General features: G+C 42.1%; 1 protein-coding gene across 1 annotated transcript in view; it reads left to right on the plus strand.

Annotated features, from left to right (window-relative positions):
- The first annotated feature begins 13,499 nt into the window (after positions 1–13,499).
- Positions 13,500–16,479, plus strand: part of LOC124598389 (Down syndrome cell adhesion molecule-like protein Dscam2) — a 449,350-nt gene continuing 446,370 nt past the window's right edge. Inside the window, exon 1 of the mRNA XM_047135997.1 lies at positions 13,500–13,580. Within this exon, the coding sequence (XP_046991953.1) occupies positions 13,500–13,580 (81 nt within the window). The remainder of the gene's footprint in view (positions 13,581–16,479) is intronic.

A 16,479-nucleotide genomic window follows, 5' to 3' on the forward strand; every position in this document is an offset into this window, starting at 1 on the left:
ATACGGTTAGTCTTGTGCTACCTCAACAATCATTTCAAAAGCTACTTGAATCTACGCAATTTAGAAATAAGAGATTTAAATTTGAACTTGAATGTAATGATTCTGAACAATTAACAATAGTAAAATTTAGTACGTACCAATCTGAGCTGCAGTCACAGGTAAGCTAAAATACGGTAACAAAACTCGCACTCTTAATTTGTGCTTGTGTAATCTAAATATTGTAGCCAGCTATGAATACTTTAACTGAACATTAAAATTAAAGCAGTGAAATGGAATGATATCACTTTAATGCTGGCGCCTGAATTTCAACGACACTCGTGTTCATTCCGGAAAAGGAAGGGCCCCTGCTTGGTAATGCAATTGGGGCAATGAACAACAAATGTTCATACTAAGTTGCTGTAATTATAGTTACGAAAATGGAACAGTTTGAAAAGCTGAGGTCTGCCATACAGTTCTAAAACTTTACGTGCTACCAGTCTTCCTTGTTGGTTGATTGAAGGTTTGAAGTCGTCGATCGAGGAGGTGGCGACAGTCACTCATTGTCGGCCGTCGCTGTTGCAGAAGCTGGATGTTGGCGCGCCTTCTTCTCGACACGGTCTCCAGCCGAAACGGGCTCTTGATGTGTGCCAGCTAACGCTTCCCGTCCGCGACTTCATGTCAGAAACTAACATACCAAGTCGAGCGCAATTACACGCTGCCAAACCCCGAAAGCGCGGCAACTCGCGGGAGCGTCACACAACACACCTGTTCAACCGCACTACTCCAGCCAGACTCTCTCTGCCCGCGCTCCACGCGACAGAGTTAACACTACCAAAGACCCTAAACACTTTGGTTCTCCACACGACCTATCGATGTAATCGTTCGATAGCATAGTTTTCCCTAGGCAAGACCCAGCGTAAAAATACAAATAATGTTTACAAAACAACCAATGCTACATCGCCATAAATGCATATACATATACAAATAGTAAAACAATTGCAATATATAAAGACACAGAAATGTCATATCTTGAGGTAACAAAACAAGGAAAAAAATTATAGTACAATAGATGGAAATAGGAGGATATGCATTTCCGGCGTTACAAACTATATACGGTGAAATCAAACGAAATACAGGAGGAAGGTGATATTTGGCACTTTGCAGGAAATGCGCAATTACGGGAAATGATTCATGGAGGAAACAAAGTGTAAGAGAAATGTACTTTACTTATTAAAAGAGAACTTGATAATGCATTGAAATTGCTAAATATCTATGGAAAGTGGATTTATATCCTAGACTGCTTCTCCTCCTCTCGCTGTCCGTCACCTCCTCAGCAACTGTTTTTGTCCGTCTTTTCCACCTACCCCTCTCTCTCTTTCTATCACCTCCTCCGCCCTTTCTCTATCTTCTCCGACTCCTGTCTCCATCTGCTCCTCCTCCACTCTGTCCGTTTCCTCCTCCTTTATGTCTGTTCGCTCCCTGCTCCCTGTCCGTCTCCTCTTTCTTCCTCCCGCTGACGGTGAGTCTCTATTATTGTTACAAATTCATATTCCGTAGTAGTCTCCTAACCATAAGTCGATAAGCCATCAACACACCTTTTCTGTCTTCTGTGATAACCGATTGCTAGGAAGAAAAGTGCATAAATGTGTTTACAATTTTTAAATATGTATAATGGGAACAAATATATATATGGGAGAAACAATTTGTCTGACTGCGTGAAAGTAAATGAAACTGCAGATTTTCACAGCAGAGCACAGCATTTTCTTTATCATGGTCGGTATTAACAGGAAAGCTCCTATGTTGTTGTTCAAAAAAAAAAAATATGTAGCCTATGTGCGTCTCAACATCTATTAGATTATCGCGTAAAAATCTGAAATAAGTGCCCACCAACTTTTCGACACTTTTGATAACGATATTCCCCTAAAACGTTTTAGCCTATGTCCATCCTAGCATTTATTAGAGCACTGTTTAAAAATCTGAAGCTAACCGGTCAAGAACTTTATCGAGAGTTCTGTCATCAAGGTTTTCCCTTTTTTATATATATATAAACGAACAGCCTAGTGTAATTTCCAGGTAAGTGTTGGAGTCACGTATCACAAGAGGTCTAACAAAAAACTGTCGTTCGTGAAGCCTATGTCCGAAATCTCCCACACTAAGAGGATTGCCCCCCTAGTGTTCTGCAAAATTGCTATGGGCAGATCCACTCATTTCATTGACTATCTGCGATACTTTGTCTCGCTAATCGCATTATATGGTAACAACTTGTATGTAACATCCACTTCTCCCACGCAATCGGGGCAAGTGCCTCCCTAGAAAACATGCCCGTGCTATTTTGGGGTTAAATTTACTTTCTCCAAAATCTTCAAGGTTGCTCGTTGTCAGTTCTCAGGTTACTGCCAACAAAAGCTCATGAAATGTGCGCATCTAACCAATCTGGATACAACATTGACGCTTGGCGACCCCCGTGGCTCTGCACTGTCCAGGTCTTTCTCGGGGTGACTGCGATACCCTCCGTAAGAACTCATTAAAGCTTCAGTGTAAACAATGGATTATAATTTTGGAAATAAGATGGGGCACACAAAGTGACAAGAATTATTTCCTACGAGCAGAGCCTTCTCCTGCAAGGCACCTCTGCAACACCCGATCCTGTAGTAACAGACAAACCACCATCCACGCCGCAACATCAGTCTGGTCAATTTGCTTATTTTCATAAACGCTGCTTCAAGTAGTTTCATATTTTCCTGTTGCAGACGTTAAAAAATAACATACAAATACTAAGATTTTGCCAAAAATAATTATAGATGGGGGAACAGTATGTAATCTCTAAAAGCAAAGCAAGAATTGAGCCTCTGATAGATTTTTTTCAATAAAACGAGTAACAGCAAAACTGGTGTAAATCAACGTGGATATGGTGTTGGCTTTCCTTTTCTAAACGAACCAAATATAGTAATTTCCTCATTACTTGTTATCCTCGTCTAATATTTTAGTTGTATCCCAACTGTCAGTTCTGTTGCAGTATTGGTTTCCAATATCTCTACCACTATCGACACCATATTTAATGGTTATTCTTGCAGGCCTGTTTGTTCTTCAAGAGGAATTGACCTCTTTCCTGGATGGGGTCTTTAAACGTGAAATCTTCCTTTTGGTTTCAAGAAGATCTTCGGAATTTTGTTGCCCATTGATTCAATACCTTCATTACGTGGTGATTCCTCCTGTGTTCTACCATTTATACTGAAAATTTTCATTATATCTTTTTTATTTTAGCCAAGAGTGTGTAGCCAGTACAGATCTTGAACCTCTAATCTGCCGACTTTTAATTTTATCTAGACTGATTTCTATAATGTGGACTTCTCACTGCCCTTTGTGGCATTCACCTCGTGGAGATTACTGTTAATATGTTTCTTCAAGAGCAAAGACAGTTGGATAGTAAAGTGTCTTTATTACTGCTAGTTTTACATTTATATATATAACAAGCAGTTAATCAGCGTTAAGGGTGAATTTTATGAATATAATCAAGCGCGAACAAAAGATGCTCGAAAATAAATGAGTAGGTCAACGTCCATTAAACTCTCTGCCGTACTGACAGTCATTTCATAACGTTATCACACACGAGACTGCAGTGAAATAATTTCGAGAGTACTCCCGCCTGTTCTCATTATGTTGAAAGCGAAGTTGGTACTGTAGAGCCACAACTTACGGCACACAGTGCGTGTCGCAGTTGTTATGAAGCAGACGCGCTGCCTCAGTTTCAAGCACAGGGGTCGCCAGAGATGACGAGTGAACGGAGTTATCATGGCGACAGCCGGCGATTCGCAACTGTTCATCGCGAGCGCAGCGCCGGCAGCGGCGGCGCATTGACATAAATCAGGGGGAGAGATCACGGCTTATTAAGCTGCGCGCTGCGACGGCTGTAATCTCGCGGCCCGCGCGCTCTACGTCACGTGTATCGCATGGTAAGCAGCCTCGCGGGAGCTCGTAACTCAGCCAGCCGGGAGAGCGCGCCTGAGTTACGGCCGTTGACCGCGCTCTGTCGATTGGCGCTGCTGCCGCACCACCCCATAAATCCCTCCGCACCGTCCTTTTCGCCCCAGCGATAGCCGCTGTGTAGCGTCTGCCGCTTGGAAGACTAATGCCATGTTTATCATCACACTGCAGACTGAAAGGGGAAACATACGTGGAAACAATTTCTGCACAAAATGTACATGATTACTTTGCATTTTACATTTAAAAGTTTGGCAGATGCTTCATAGAACCACTTTCAGATTACTTCTCCACTGGCAGACGGAAAAAATTAACGCCTAAATCTTTCCGTTCAGTGTATTTTATCACTATGGTCATTTTTCCCTGGTTAGTTGGGAGTCAACAAAACGTTTTGGCATTTGGAGCAGAAAGTTGGTGGCTGTAATTCAATTAAAAGATCTCGCCGTAACGAAATCGGCTTTGTTTTAATAACTGCCACTCCAACTCGCTTATCATTTCAGTGTTTAACATAGTTACTCTTCCCTCTCCTATCTTCAGTAAATTTGAAAAGTTACCTTTTTCGTCTCTACCAAATTAAAACAGATTGGCATGTGACGAGAGGAAATACCAACGGTCAAAACTCTAACCAGCAACGTTTAACACGTCATCTGCCTGTATCAGGACTCTGTAGTCTACCGGATGTACGAGGGTCAAGTGCTTATGAGATCTATGTATTTCTGTCAAGTTGATGTTCAAACACACGATGCACACCTTTCAAACTTACCACATTTGTCCACAGCTAACTACATGTTGGTTTCCAGCCTGTGAATTCTGAGTGTGAAAGTATGCCGAAAATAATACTCTAGAGAGGTGGTTACTTTGATAAAGAAACCACAGACAAAGCTGATAAAATGTTGATATATTGTGGAGACCCAGTGCCCTCCGATTTCGTAAGTGTACATTCGTTGCAGCATTGCTATTAAGTAGCAGCTACTTCGATCAGAATTCACAGTACACTCGCGAAAGTAACTTTTGCTCCTCGGCTCAAAACCACCGACACGCAAGACGAATTACTTGCACCAGAAGGCACAACACCAATCTCCCAACAGTTTACTCTGTTTGAAATTGTTCCTGCCACACGGGGCTTGTTAAGCCGGCCGCTGTGGCCGAGCGGTTCTAGGCGCTTGAGTCCGGAAACGCACTGTTGCTACGGTCGCAGGTTCGAATCCTGCCTCGGGCATGTGTGCGTGTGATGTCTAGTTAGGTTTAAGTAGTTCTAAGTCTAGGGGACTGATGATCTCAGATGTTAAGTCCCATGGTGCTCAGAGCCATTTGATTTTTGGGGCTTGTTACGACGCACTGCCAGGATAGTTTTGAAAATGTTACACAAAATGGCTAAAACCTTTCCTTGTCGCAACCAAAGGGTCATCAGTGACACCAATTACACAATACTGAAACAATACACAGTGTAATAGTAATGGCAACCAACTTACTTTCTTGGCAGTAGCAGTGGCGACACGACTGGTAAAAGCTTTGCGCATTGTCTGAGATCGTCAAAACTTCTGAGTATGCTGCAAAGAAAAACGAACTCTTGCAATCACCACAAAAGGGCACTTCCTAGCAAAATGACTATTAACAACATTTTTTCTCCAAGGTGCGCACAGGCAAAGCTTATTTTGCCACAGCTGCGGAACCTCCTCGCGATACGTCCGCCTTCTTTAGACTACAGCAGCGTTCTCCTAGCACAATGGCGCGTTCTCTTGCCTTCTGCCCAACAAGAGCGAAAATGACGTCACGCCAAACCCTTAATAATGAATATTTTTGATATCAGAATAGTTTCCGACGTTACGTACTAGTGAGATGCTGCCAGAAATTTACGTCTCTTCTAACCATTAGATTCCTTAACATTCTCAGGCCGTACTTTTTACGTTACTGTGGTCTCGTCCAACCGTTCGGGAAGGAGGGATGTCCACTGCAGCAAAGTACGGAGCATTTTTGGTTTAGGACGCGTTTCGTATCCATCAGCCAGCCTTCGAACTTTCCAGAAGCGGTGGCTGCGCCCGCGTCACGGATGACCTGCGTTTCTTGGCCAACACCGCCAAACGCCGCGACACTGCCGGCGCCAGTTCGCTTCGCAGCACTCGTGGATTAGAATTGACGTAAAACGTAAATATCTAGTGAGCCGTTTCTCGGATCACATTGTAGTTTTCACCTCCATTAATCTAATAAAATTCTCCATGCACCTAGAAATTATATTTTTTATTATTTTAATTTGCCTAGTTATGGCAGAGGAGTTCAGTCAACATGAACAACCGGTACCCACACTACCATCACATCTCAAGTGACACTCCCCTCCATCCCCCTAAATTCACAATAATACAAAATACACTGCCTTTCTTTGAAATTTTTCCATGTCCTCTATCAACCTGAGAAGGATTCCGTTCCATGCAGTATTGCTCCAGAAGATGAAGGTCAGAGTAATGTAGCCAGCCTCTTGAGCAGATTTTTCTTTTTTCTTTAGAGAGAATAAACCATCGTTTGACTGTGTATTACTGTGTTTATCTTCTGTACTATCTAGATTCACGCTTTTCTGCCATTATCAAGTCCAATGTTAAATTTCTTAGACCATTAACTTGTCATATCCTTAAAGGTAGTCCAAAGCACATGATTGCCTTAATATATATGACATTGTACTTGCTAACGACATAAAAGCCGAAATCTAGATAGAACAAAAGATAACTAGAGTAATACACAATCAAATGGCGGTTTATTCTCTAAAAAAATTTTACAGATTTGTTACATCTTTTAAGTGTTTTGCCAATGAAAGACCTTTCTCACTAAATTTTCTACCTGGAGGCTACAATTTAAGTTGTTCGCTATTGCAGTCACTGAATATTTAACTGAATGAACATCCTTAAGTTTTATTGTGTAATCGAAATATAACGAAATTTTTTACGCCCATGTCGAGGATATGGGATTTATATGCTCACCTTCTACATCTACATTCGTTACAAACCACTGTGAACCACATCATAGAGAGTATTTCCCGTTGCACTGAATGTTAGGATATACTCAAGAAAGTCTGAGGGTGCAGTTAGTACCATCTTCTAGGTTACTGATATACTGTCTGAATAACAATGATCCCAACATACTTGTCTGGAGCATGCCTATAGTTACTTCTGTCGAAGACTCTGCTACCAAGTAATTCTCAATACAGTCACAGGCTTTGTTTGACACACCAAATAACTATTGTTTTCTTATTAAACGTTGGCGTAGTCCCGTATCAAATGGCTCTCGTAAGTCAAGAAATACTGCATTCATCTGATTGCCTTAATCCATGGCCGTCCATGTGTCGTGTAAAAACTTTGCGAGTTGTTTTGCATGACCGAAGATTGCGGAATCCGTGCTGGTTGGCCTGTTAGACATACCACACTATGTATGAACTCAGAATTTGTTCTATGATTCGAGAATAGATGGACAACAAAGTTATTCGACTGTATTTTTGTGATTCATCGCACGTTACGTGAAGTCTCTGCGACGTCAGTTATCCACAAACTGTTGCTGTGATAAGTTGCATAGTTACTGTGGCCGAAATAGAGCTGTGTGAGGAGAGTTCGTCTATGTATAAAAAAATGGTTTCTGATAGTAGAAGGAATTTATCGACGAATAAAATCAGTTTATAGTAATGATTATGTGGATGATAGGCCTGTACGGGACTGAGTAAACAGACGTAAGGTGATGGATCTGGAACAATGGATTTGAGTAACAGTCAACCCAGTGCAATTAGGACCATGGATTAGGACTACAAAACCACATCCGTCGTACAATACGGATTTGGCGACACTTGATTTCTTTATGTTCCCTAAGATGGAGGAAGGTCTAAAGAAGGTTTTCGTGGACACTACTTACAATGAAGAAATCCAGACTGTAGTGAAGATCTGGTTGTGGAAAAAAGAAGTTGAGTTGTTCTGTCGTGGTTTCATGAAACTTGCTTACCGTTAGGAAAAGTGTATTTAACTATCTGGCGATTATGAGAGACTGTTATTACGAAGACAATTAAAAGGAATCTTTGTGTTTCATTTTCTAAGATATTCCAATAGAGCAACTCAAACTATGTAGGTATTCAGCCGTCATAAGTTCAATAAACCTTCTACTCAACACACTCTTCGCCACTAAAAAAACCTAACGACTACAGAAACTATGATTAAAAGCCAACACACACACGAACACACACACACACACACACACACACACACACACACACACACACACACATGTACAAAAGCGATAGACACATAGCACCTTTCTCCAGATATTCCCCTCACTTATCCCCATTGAACACTGTAACGCACAGAAATTTTTAGGTCACCGCCTCAGTATTCAAATTTCGTTGGCCTTGATATCGTAAACAAGATAACGTAAAAAAAAGTATGTCAACAAGGGTTGTGGCTGTTAGTTAAACAGGGTATAGCAGTGACGTCGGCGGGAGCTGAAACTCAAGCTACAGACTAGAAAGGTCGAAAAATGTACACAACGGCAAAAAAAGAATCACCTAGAAAGGAATTGAAATGAAATTCCATGCGATCAGAAGTTTTATGTTCTTATTTGTCATTACAAAATCGAGTTAAATCAACTACAAAATTGGCAGTTTGAACAGACTGCAGTTCCTTTGTCGGTTGGATGTACGGACTGATATGGATGACATGGTATCACACTCGTACGATTAATGCATCGTCTCCGTAAGCAAGCTGATCCTCAACTGACTCCACATAGCCCAGATATTTGCACTGATACGGAGCTGACTTCCAAATGGGTCAAACATATATCCCACGGGTGACAGGTGAAGGTCCTTTAAAGCCAAGGTACCGTGGAAATGATCACAAATAAGTCGATTCCAAACACTTAAAAATACCACAGCAGTTTTATTTCAACAAACATAAATCAGTCTAAGAAAATGGTGTTAAATCACAGACTGTCTTAATACGGGTATTGGAACTTATGTTTTGCGTCACACCTCCTGAAGCTGTATGGCAGTTCTGACTAACCTTAGTGCTGTGCTAATGTGTTGTTGGCTTGTTCCGTGAGCCACAATGTCGCCTGTCACAGTTTCATTGCTGTTACACTGTTCTGTACACAAAACGTTATGGAAATTAAATGAGCAACACTTTGATAATTGGGTCCCACTGAATTCGAATCTGACCTTGAAATTCGTATGACAGCTCCAGTTTTCGAAGTGCAGTCATTACCTGTAATTTCGCTCTTTTGTCGCAAAATATCGAGTCCCAGATACAAGCAGTTGGCAACACTGCCTGATAAAGTCATAATTATCACAGAGCGGTATCACCACGTGATCGGATACATCCGCATGCGTGTTCCTCACATGTTCAGTAGCTTTGTGGACACATTAGAGCATTGTGGCAAGTATTATAAATAAGACGGTGTTCTTCTTTAGGTGTGTCTCAAAGTGCTTCCGTGATAACTCTGTTGTGGTATGCTTCCAGCTGACAACCACTATTTACGGGCAAGGTCAAAGTAGAGATGCGTAAATAATGCAGAAACATCTGCTTTTTTGTGGCGAAGCAACATATACTTCCAAAAAGTAGTAACATAGGCTTCAATAAAAAAAAGGCCTGTTTCTTAAACACTGAAGAGCCAAATAAACGGGTACACCAGCCCCCTTCCCCCTCCCCCGAGCACGCGGAACTGCCGCAACACGACGTGACATGGACTCAACTAATGTCTAAAGTAGTTCTGGAGGGAACTGACATCATGAATCCTGCAGGGCTGTCCATAATACCTTAAGAGTACGAGAGGGTGGAGATCTCTTCTGAACATTACGTTGCAAGGCATCCCAGACATGCTCAGTAATGTTCGTGCCTAGGGAGTCTGATGGCCTCCAGAAGTGTTTCAGAAGACTGTTCCTGGAGCCACTCTGTAGCAATCCTGGATGTGTGGGGTGCCTCATTTTTCTGCTTGAATTGCCCAAGTTCATCGGAGTGACGAATGGATGCAGGTAATCAGACAGGATGCTTTAGTACGTGTCACCTGTCAGAGTTGTATCTATACGTATCAGGGGTCCCAAATGCACACCCCCACACGATTACTGAAAAGTCCTATGCTGAGATGCAGGGTCCATGGATTCATGAGGTTGTCTCCATATCTGTGTGTGTCTATCCGCTCGATACAATTTGAAACGAGACTCGTCCGACCAGTCAACAAGTTTGCAACCATCAACAGTCCAATGTCAGTGTTGACGGGCCCAGGCGAGGCGTAAAGCTTCGTGTCGTGCAGTCATCAAGGGTACACGAGTGGGCCTTCGGCTTCGAAAGCCCAAGTAGTTCGCACGCTGACAGTTCTTGATGGCCCAGCATTGAAATCTGCAGCAATTTGTGGAAGAGTTGCACTTCTGTCACGTTGAACGATTGTCTTCAGTCGTCATTGGTCCCTTTCTTGCAGGATCTTTTTCCGGCCGTAGCGATGTCGGAGATTTGATGTTTACCGGATTCCTGATATTCACGGAACTCTCGTAAAATGGTCGTTCAGGAAAATCCCCACTTTATCGCTACCTCGGGGATGCTGTGTGCCATCGCTCGTGCACCGACTGTAACAACACTTTCAAACTGACTTAAATCTTAATAGCCTGCCATTGAAGTAGAAGTAACCGATCTAACAACAGCGCCAGATACTTGTCTTATATAGGCGTTGCCGAACGCAGGGCAGTGTTCTGCCTGTGTACATATCTCTGTATTTGAATTCGCGTGCCTATACCAGTTTCTATGGCGCCTCAGTGTATTTTGGTTGTAAGACAGGGGACCAAGGCAAACAACGGGCACTGCGTGGCTACTGGACTACGGATTCGCCCAACCTGAATGCATGAATGAATAGAAAAGGACGTCATATGGCATTTGGAGTCCCAATGACTTGGAGACAGCCCACCAACTATAATACTGATATATTCCGTATAGTGTACCCTACAAACAAAAGAATCTCAGTGAAGAGCTAATCAACACTTGCATACCCTTAATTACCCTCTACAGTTCATCCTGTACCTCATGACAACGAACTCTCTGTTCCTGAATCCCCCGAAAATGCTTCTGTGAGCTTTCTTTCCGAGCATATTATACAGGCATCGTAATATGAGACAATTGGGGTCTCAGTGACCCCATCGAGGACCTAGAACTTCCTAAAAATAAGGTAGAACTTTTGAAATAGCTGTTACAACAGAGGAATTATGTAAGTGATGCTGCAAAAGTGACAACGTGATGCACTATAAATAAAGAAATTGAGCAGTTGTTCTAAACCTGAGGGGGGTTTACTTTCTGCAAAGATTTAATCAGTCTATTGAAGGCATTAAAATGAAGCAGAGTCCGGGATCAATGACGACTGTTCATCGACCGTTAGAAGACAAGTCTTAAAGCAGTACTTTCAGGTAACGGAAAATAGTTTCCTTCCGTTCCTGTAGAAACGCCACAAATACAAAACAAATATATACGAATATGGGAAACATCCTGACAGGAGGAAAGACAGCAGTGGGAAGTATGTGGGGGTTTTAAAGTTATTGCGATTTTATTAGGAGTGTAATGCGGCTACACCAAACAGTGTTGTTTCCAGCCGTCCTAAAGATAAAAACTATTCTCAGAAATGTTGGCCCATGAGACAGTTATTAACATGAAAAGCATGTTCTACAAACCAATGACAGAGTGAAACATTTTCTCCCAGTAATACATGTAAACTGGGACTTATGAAAGATTTTGTCATGGCTGTAGATTTAAATGGCTCTGCAAACAACGTAAGACGGGTGCTCAGATTGTCTCCAAAATCGTTAATATAGATAAGGAACAGCAAAGGGCCTATAACACTACCTTGGGGAACGCCAGAAATCACTTCTGTTTTACTCGATGACTTTCCGTCCATTACCACGAACTGTGACCTCTCTGACAGGAAATCACAGATGCAGTCGCATAACTGATTTCACTACGAGCCGCTAAGGACGAAAGAGCATAGCACTCATTTAATATTGGCAATGTCATTCATAGTTAATCAGTACCTTACGGCTCACAAGGAAGTACTGGTAGATTTTCGTATTCCATTGGGAGAGTCATTACAGCACACGTTTGGTTGGCTTGGTAATTTTTGACGCGTTCATTCCATACCAGGGTTTCTTATCTAAAACTGGTGCATCAACAAAAACTGCATCATCATCATCGAGACGCCCTGTATTCTAAAGGGAAAAAAATATTTCGTGAAAAGCGAGAGACGGATTTAAACCCTACTCCATAAATCCGAAGGACAGCATAATGTAACCACCTACCAGCAGCCTGACCGTCTCGCAAATACACTAGACATTCCTGCTAGAGTAGCTCTGAAAATTCCCAAGCCGGTTTCTCATAAACGAGGAGCAGACGTGCTAGAAGCCGAAATAAGTGGTGACTGTACAGGGTGTTACAAAAAGGTACGGCCAAACTTTCAGGAAACATTCCTCACACACAAATAAAGAAAAGATGTTATGTGGACATGTGTCCGGAAACGCTTAATTTCCATGTCAGAGCTCGTTTTAGTTTCGTCAGTATGTTCTTCCACGTACGTTCAATGGAGCACGTTATCATGATTTCATACGGGATACTCTACCTGTGCTGCTAGAACATGTGCCTTTACAAGTACGACACAACATGTGGTTCATGCACGTGTGAAGTACGCTTCTCAACAACAGATTCGGTGACCGATGGATTGGTAGAGGCGGACCAATTCCATGGCCTCCACCCTCTCCTGACCTCAACCCTCTTGACTTTCATTTATGCGGGCATTTGAAAGCTCTTGTCTACGTAACCCCGGTACCAAATGTAGGGACTCTTCGTGCTCGTATTGTGGACGGCTGTGATACAATACGCCATTCTCCAGGGCTGCATCAGCGCATCAGGGATTCCATGCGACGGAGGGTGGATGCATGTATCCTCGCTAACGGAGGACATTTTGAACATTTCCTGTAACAAAGTGTTATAGGTCACGCTGGTACATTCTGTTGCTGTGTGTTTCCATACCATGATTAATGTGATTTGAAGAGAAGTAATAAAATGAGCTGTAACATGGAAAGTAAGCGTTTCCGGATACATGTCCACGTAACATATTTTCTTTCTTTGTGTGTGAGAAATGTTTCCTGAAAGTTTGGCCGTACCTTTTTGTAACACCCTGTAATTGTGCGAAATTCCTTTCGAATTTACTACCCAGAAGTCGTCGACCTCTCCTTTTAACCGTGTACGTGAAATCAAATCTTGACTGTTCGGCTCTTGGTAATAGAGATTCCGCCATTGCTATTCTCGCAGGCACGCTTAGCGGCGAAATGAGCAGCGGAGGAAGCTCATTCCGGCCGCAGCGCGGCGCGGCGCGGCCGGCCGGCGTGATCTCATATCCCTCAAATCCCACAGGGAAGCTCATCCGCCTGCGGCGCCCGTTCCAATTGCCCTGCCTCTCCTCCTTGCCGGGTTTCTTTCGCGGGGAGGCAGCGGCGGCCCTCATCTACTGTCCTCGGCGACGTGACTCGAGTGCGGAACCGCGGTGCGCCGATGTGGTCGCCCGCCGGGCGGAGTTCTCCCCTGAAGATGAATGGGCTGCTCGAAACAACTTCTCCCTCACGGCTGCCGAAAGTAGGCTGAGGAAGTGGAGCCCGAATCTGAAGAAAGTAGTTACCTTACCGAGAATGCCTTTCAGGAGTCTGCAAAAGCTAGAAGCTGTTGTCTGTTTATCAAAAAGAAGAAGCGATCGTATCTACATCTACATGATTACTCTGCAATTCACATTTAAGTGCTTGGCAGAGGGTTCATCGAACCACAATCGTACTATCTCTCTACCATTCCACTACCGAACAGCGCGCGGGAAAAACGAACACCTAAACCTTTCTGTTCGAGCTCTGATTTCTCTTATTTTATTTTGATGATCATTCCTACATATGTAGGTTGGGCTCAACAAAATATTTTCGAATTTGGAAGAGAAATTTCGTAAATAGATCTCGCCGCGACGAAAAACGTCTTTGCTTTAATGACTTCCATCCCAACTCGCGTATCATATCTGCCACACTCTCTCCCCTATTACGTGATAATACAAAACGAGCTGCCCTTTTTTGCACCCTTTCGATGTCCTCCGTCAATCCCACCTGGTAAGGATCCCACACCGCGCAGCAATATTCTAACAGAGGACGAACGAGTGTGGTGTAAGCTGTCTGTTTAGTGGACTTGTTGCATCTTCTAAGTGTCCTGCCAATGAAACATTTGGCTCGCCTTCCCCACAATATTATCTATTGCTCATAATTTTAACACCCAGGTACTTAGTTGAATTGACAGCCTTGAGAATTGTACTATTTATAGAGTAATCGAATTCCAACGGATTTCTTTTGGAACTCATGTGGATCACCTCACGCTTTGAAACGTCCCCTTTGAACAATTATACATGACTGTGCTTAAACTGACACACAATATTTTGTTAGCGCAACGCAATCTGACTTTCAAAATTCCCTACAAAAGAATGGCCCTGACTATCATTAAACTATACCTTTCACAAATCACTTACCTCACAAAAATCTTCGCTGCTCAAGCTACTGCAATACAGCGAGCGCCACTACTGCCAGCTAAATAAAAGATTCAAACTATGGAAGGCACTAACTACTGATAGGGATAGTTAGCAAATGAAAGATATTAATAGAGAACAAACAATGTATTTACCTTGATATCATCATATATAAATATAGCAGTTCATGACAAATTTCAAAACTCCGCCATCTCTCTCCCCACATCCACCACTGCTGGCGGCTCACCTCCAACTGCGCAACGCTACACGCTGTTCACATCCAGCTGCCTAACACTACAATGGCGAGTATTACAACAATGCAAAGCAGCCACAGACTGCACACAGCACAGCCAGTGATTTTCATACAGAGGTGGCGTTACCAATAAAAAAACCTAAACAGCCTACTTACATAGCCCCCATGCTGCCCACAAAAAATTTTACAAATTGGATTGGGCAGTGGCCGATACAGATTTGAAAAAAATTTTCATAGTTACAATAACAAAGAAATCAAATGCACACACTTATTGATATTATGTTGGTCAAAAGCTCAAATTTTCTCACAGTCTATAAAGACAGTCCTGATTGTTCATCACAGTAAAATAGTAGTGTTTTCCTCAAAGTCTGAGCAGTAGAAGAAAATGCACACGGAAATAGTGGATTTCCATGCAGTCTTGAAGAAGTAGCGTTGTCCTTCCAACGGAAAGACAGTGCTGACTCTTGACATGCTGACAGATAATGCGCCACAACAGAGCAAACCCACAGCAGCGTCAGTCGAAATTTTGAAGAGTATTGGTAGGTAGGTCATCACAGAGCAGGCCCACTGTAGTCCTGGTAGAGATTACGGTATTGGTGGGCCACCAGAGGTGCAGACCCACTGCAGTCCTTGTAGAAATAATGGTATTGATGGATCATCAAAGATGTAGACCCACTGTAGTCCTTGTAGAGATAATGGTATTGATGGATCATCAAAGATGTAGACCCACTGTAGTCCTTGTAGAGATGGCCAGCAGCCATCTGTTGTGACTGTGCAGGTGCACAATCACCATTGAAGAGTCTTGCGGATAATATAGCAAGTCCATAAACCACCACTTGTGCACTCACAACGTTTTCGGAACTGTCCTTAGAACCAACAATGCTGTTATCCAGTCCCTTGCTGAATTATTAACACATGTGCAAACACTAACAGTCCCTACTTCTCACATATTGTCCATATACTATGACCAACAGAAACGTGTGCAGTGAAATGTAACTTACAAGTTAATAATTTGATGAACTGGTGTCAATTACAATTTTATAACATGAGAATACAATTACAAAGGTACAAAATACATCATTAAAGAACATAACAATACAGATAACATTTGTGGTACAGGCTTTACAAAAGAATAAAAATAACATATCCATCAGAGTTACAGGAATTGTGACATAAGTAAATATATAAAATAATGAGAATAGTTTTCGAAATATTAAATTCACACATGAACATTGAAACAGAACAGAATTGTAAACAACTTTACAAAAAAAAACATATTATTAATGCAACTTATATTCGAGGATAACAGTATTCCTCATCATAGTGAATGTAGCTTAATATTAAAAGAAGAAAAAATTCTATGAAACTACACAGAGACAGGAAGAAAACAAATACACAAGGGTACACAAACACGTAATGAGATAACATCAATAGGAAAGGACAGGGTTCGTTTTCAGTGTAACATTTGGTACTGCAGTCCAACCCAAAACTTCATATATCTTTCCTCTTATTTCATCCTTTGTTTCCACCAAAAAAAATTCTATCTAAGCATGCTTTCTGTATTTATATGTTCACACATTTCTTACCTCAACATTTATTTCCAAGAAAATCCTACCTAAACCTGTTTTCTGTACTTTTTTTTGTATAACTTCTCAATGCATTTCTTCCAATTCATCGCAACTCATTCTCTTAGAGGCTACCCCCTCTTAAGCTAACTTAAATCTACTGAG

Source organism: Schistocerca americana, chromosome 1, assembly GCF_021461395.2.
Source record: "Schistocerca americana isolate TAMUIC-IGC-003095 chromosome 1, iqSchAmer2.1, whole genome shotgun sequence".
Taxonomy (NCBI): domain Eukaryota; kingdom Metazoa; phylum Arthropoda; class Insecta; order Orthoptera; family Acrididae; genus Schistocerca; species Schistocerca americana.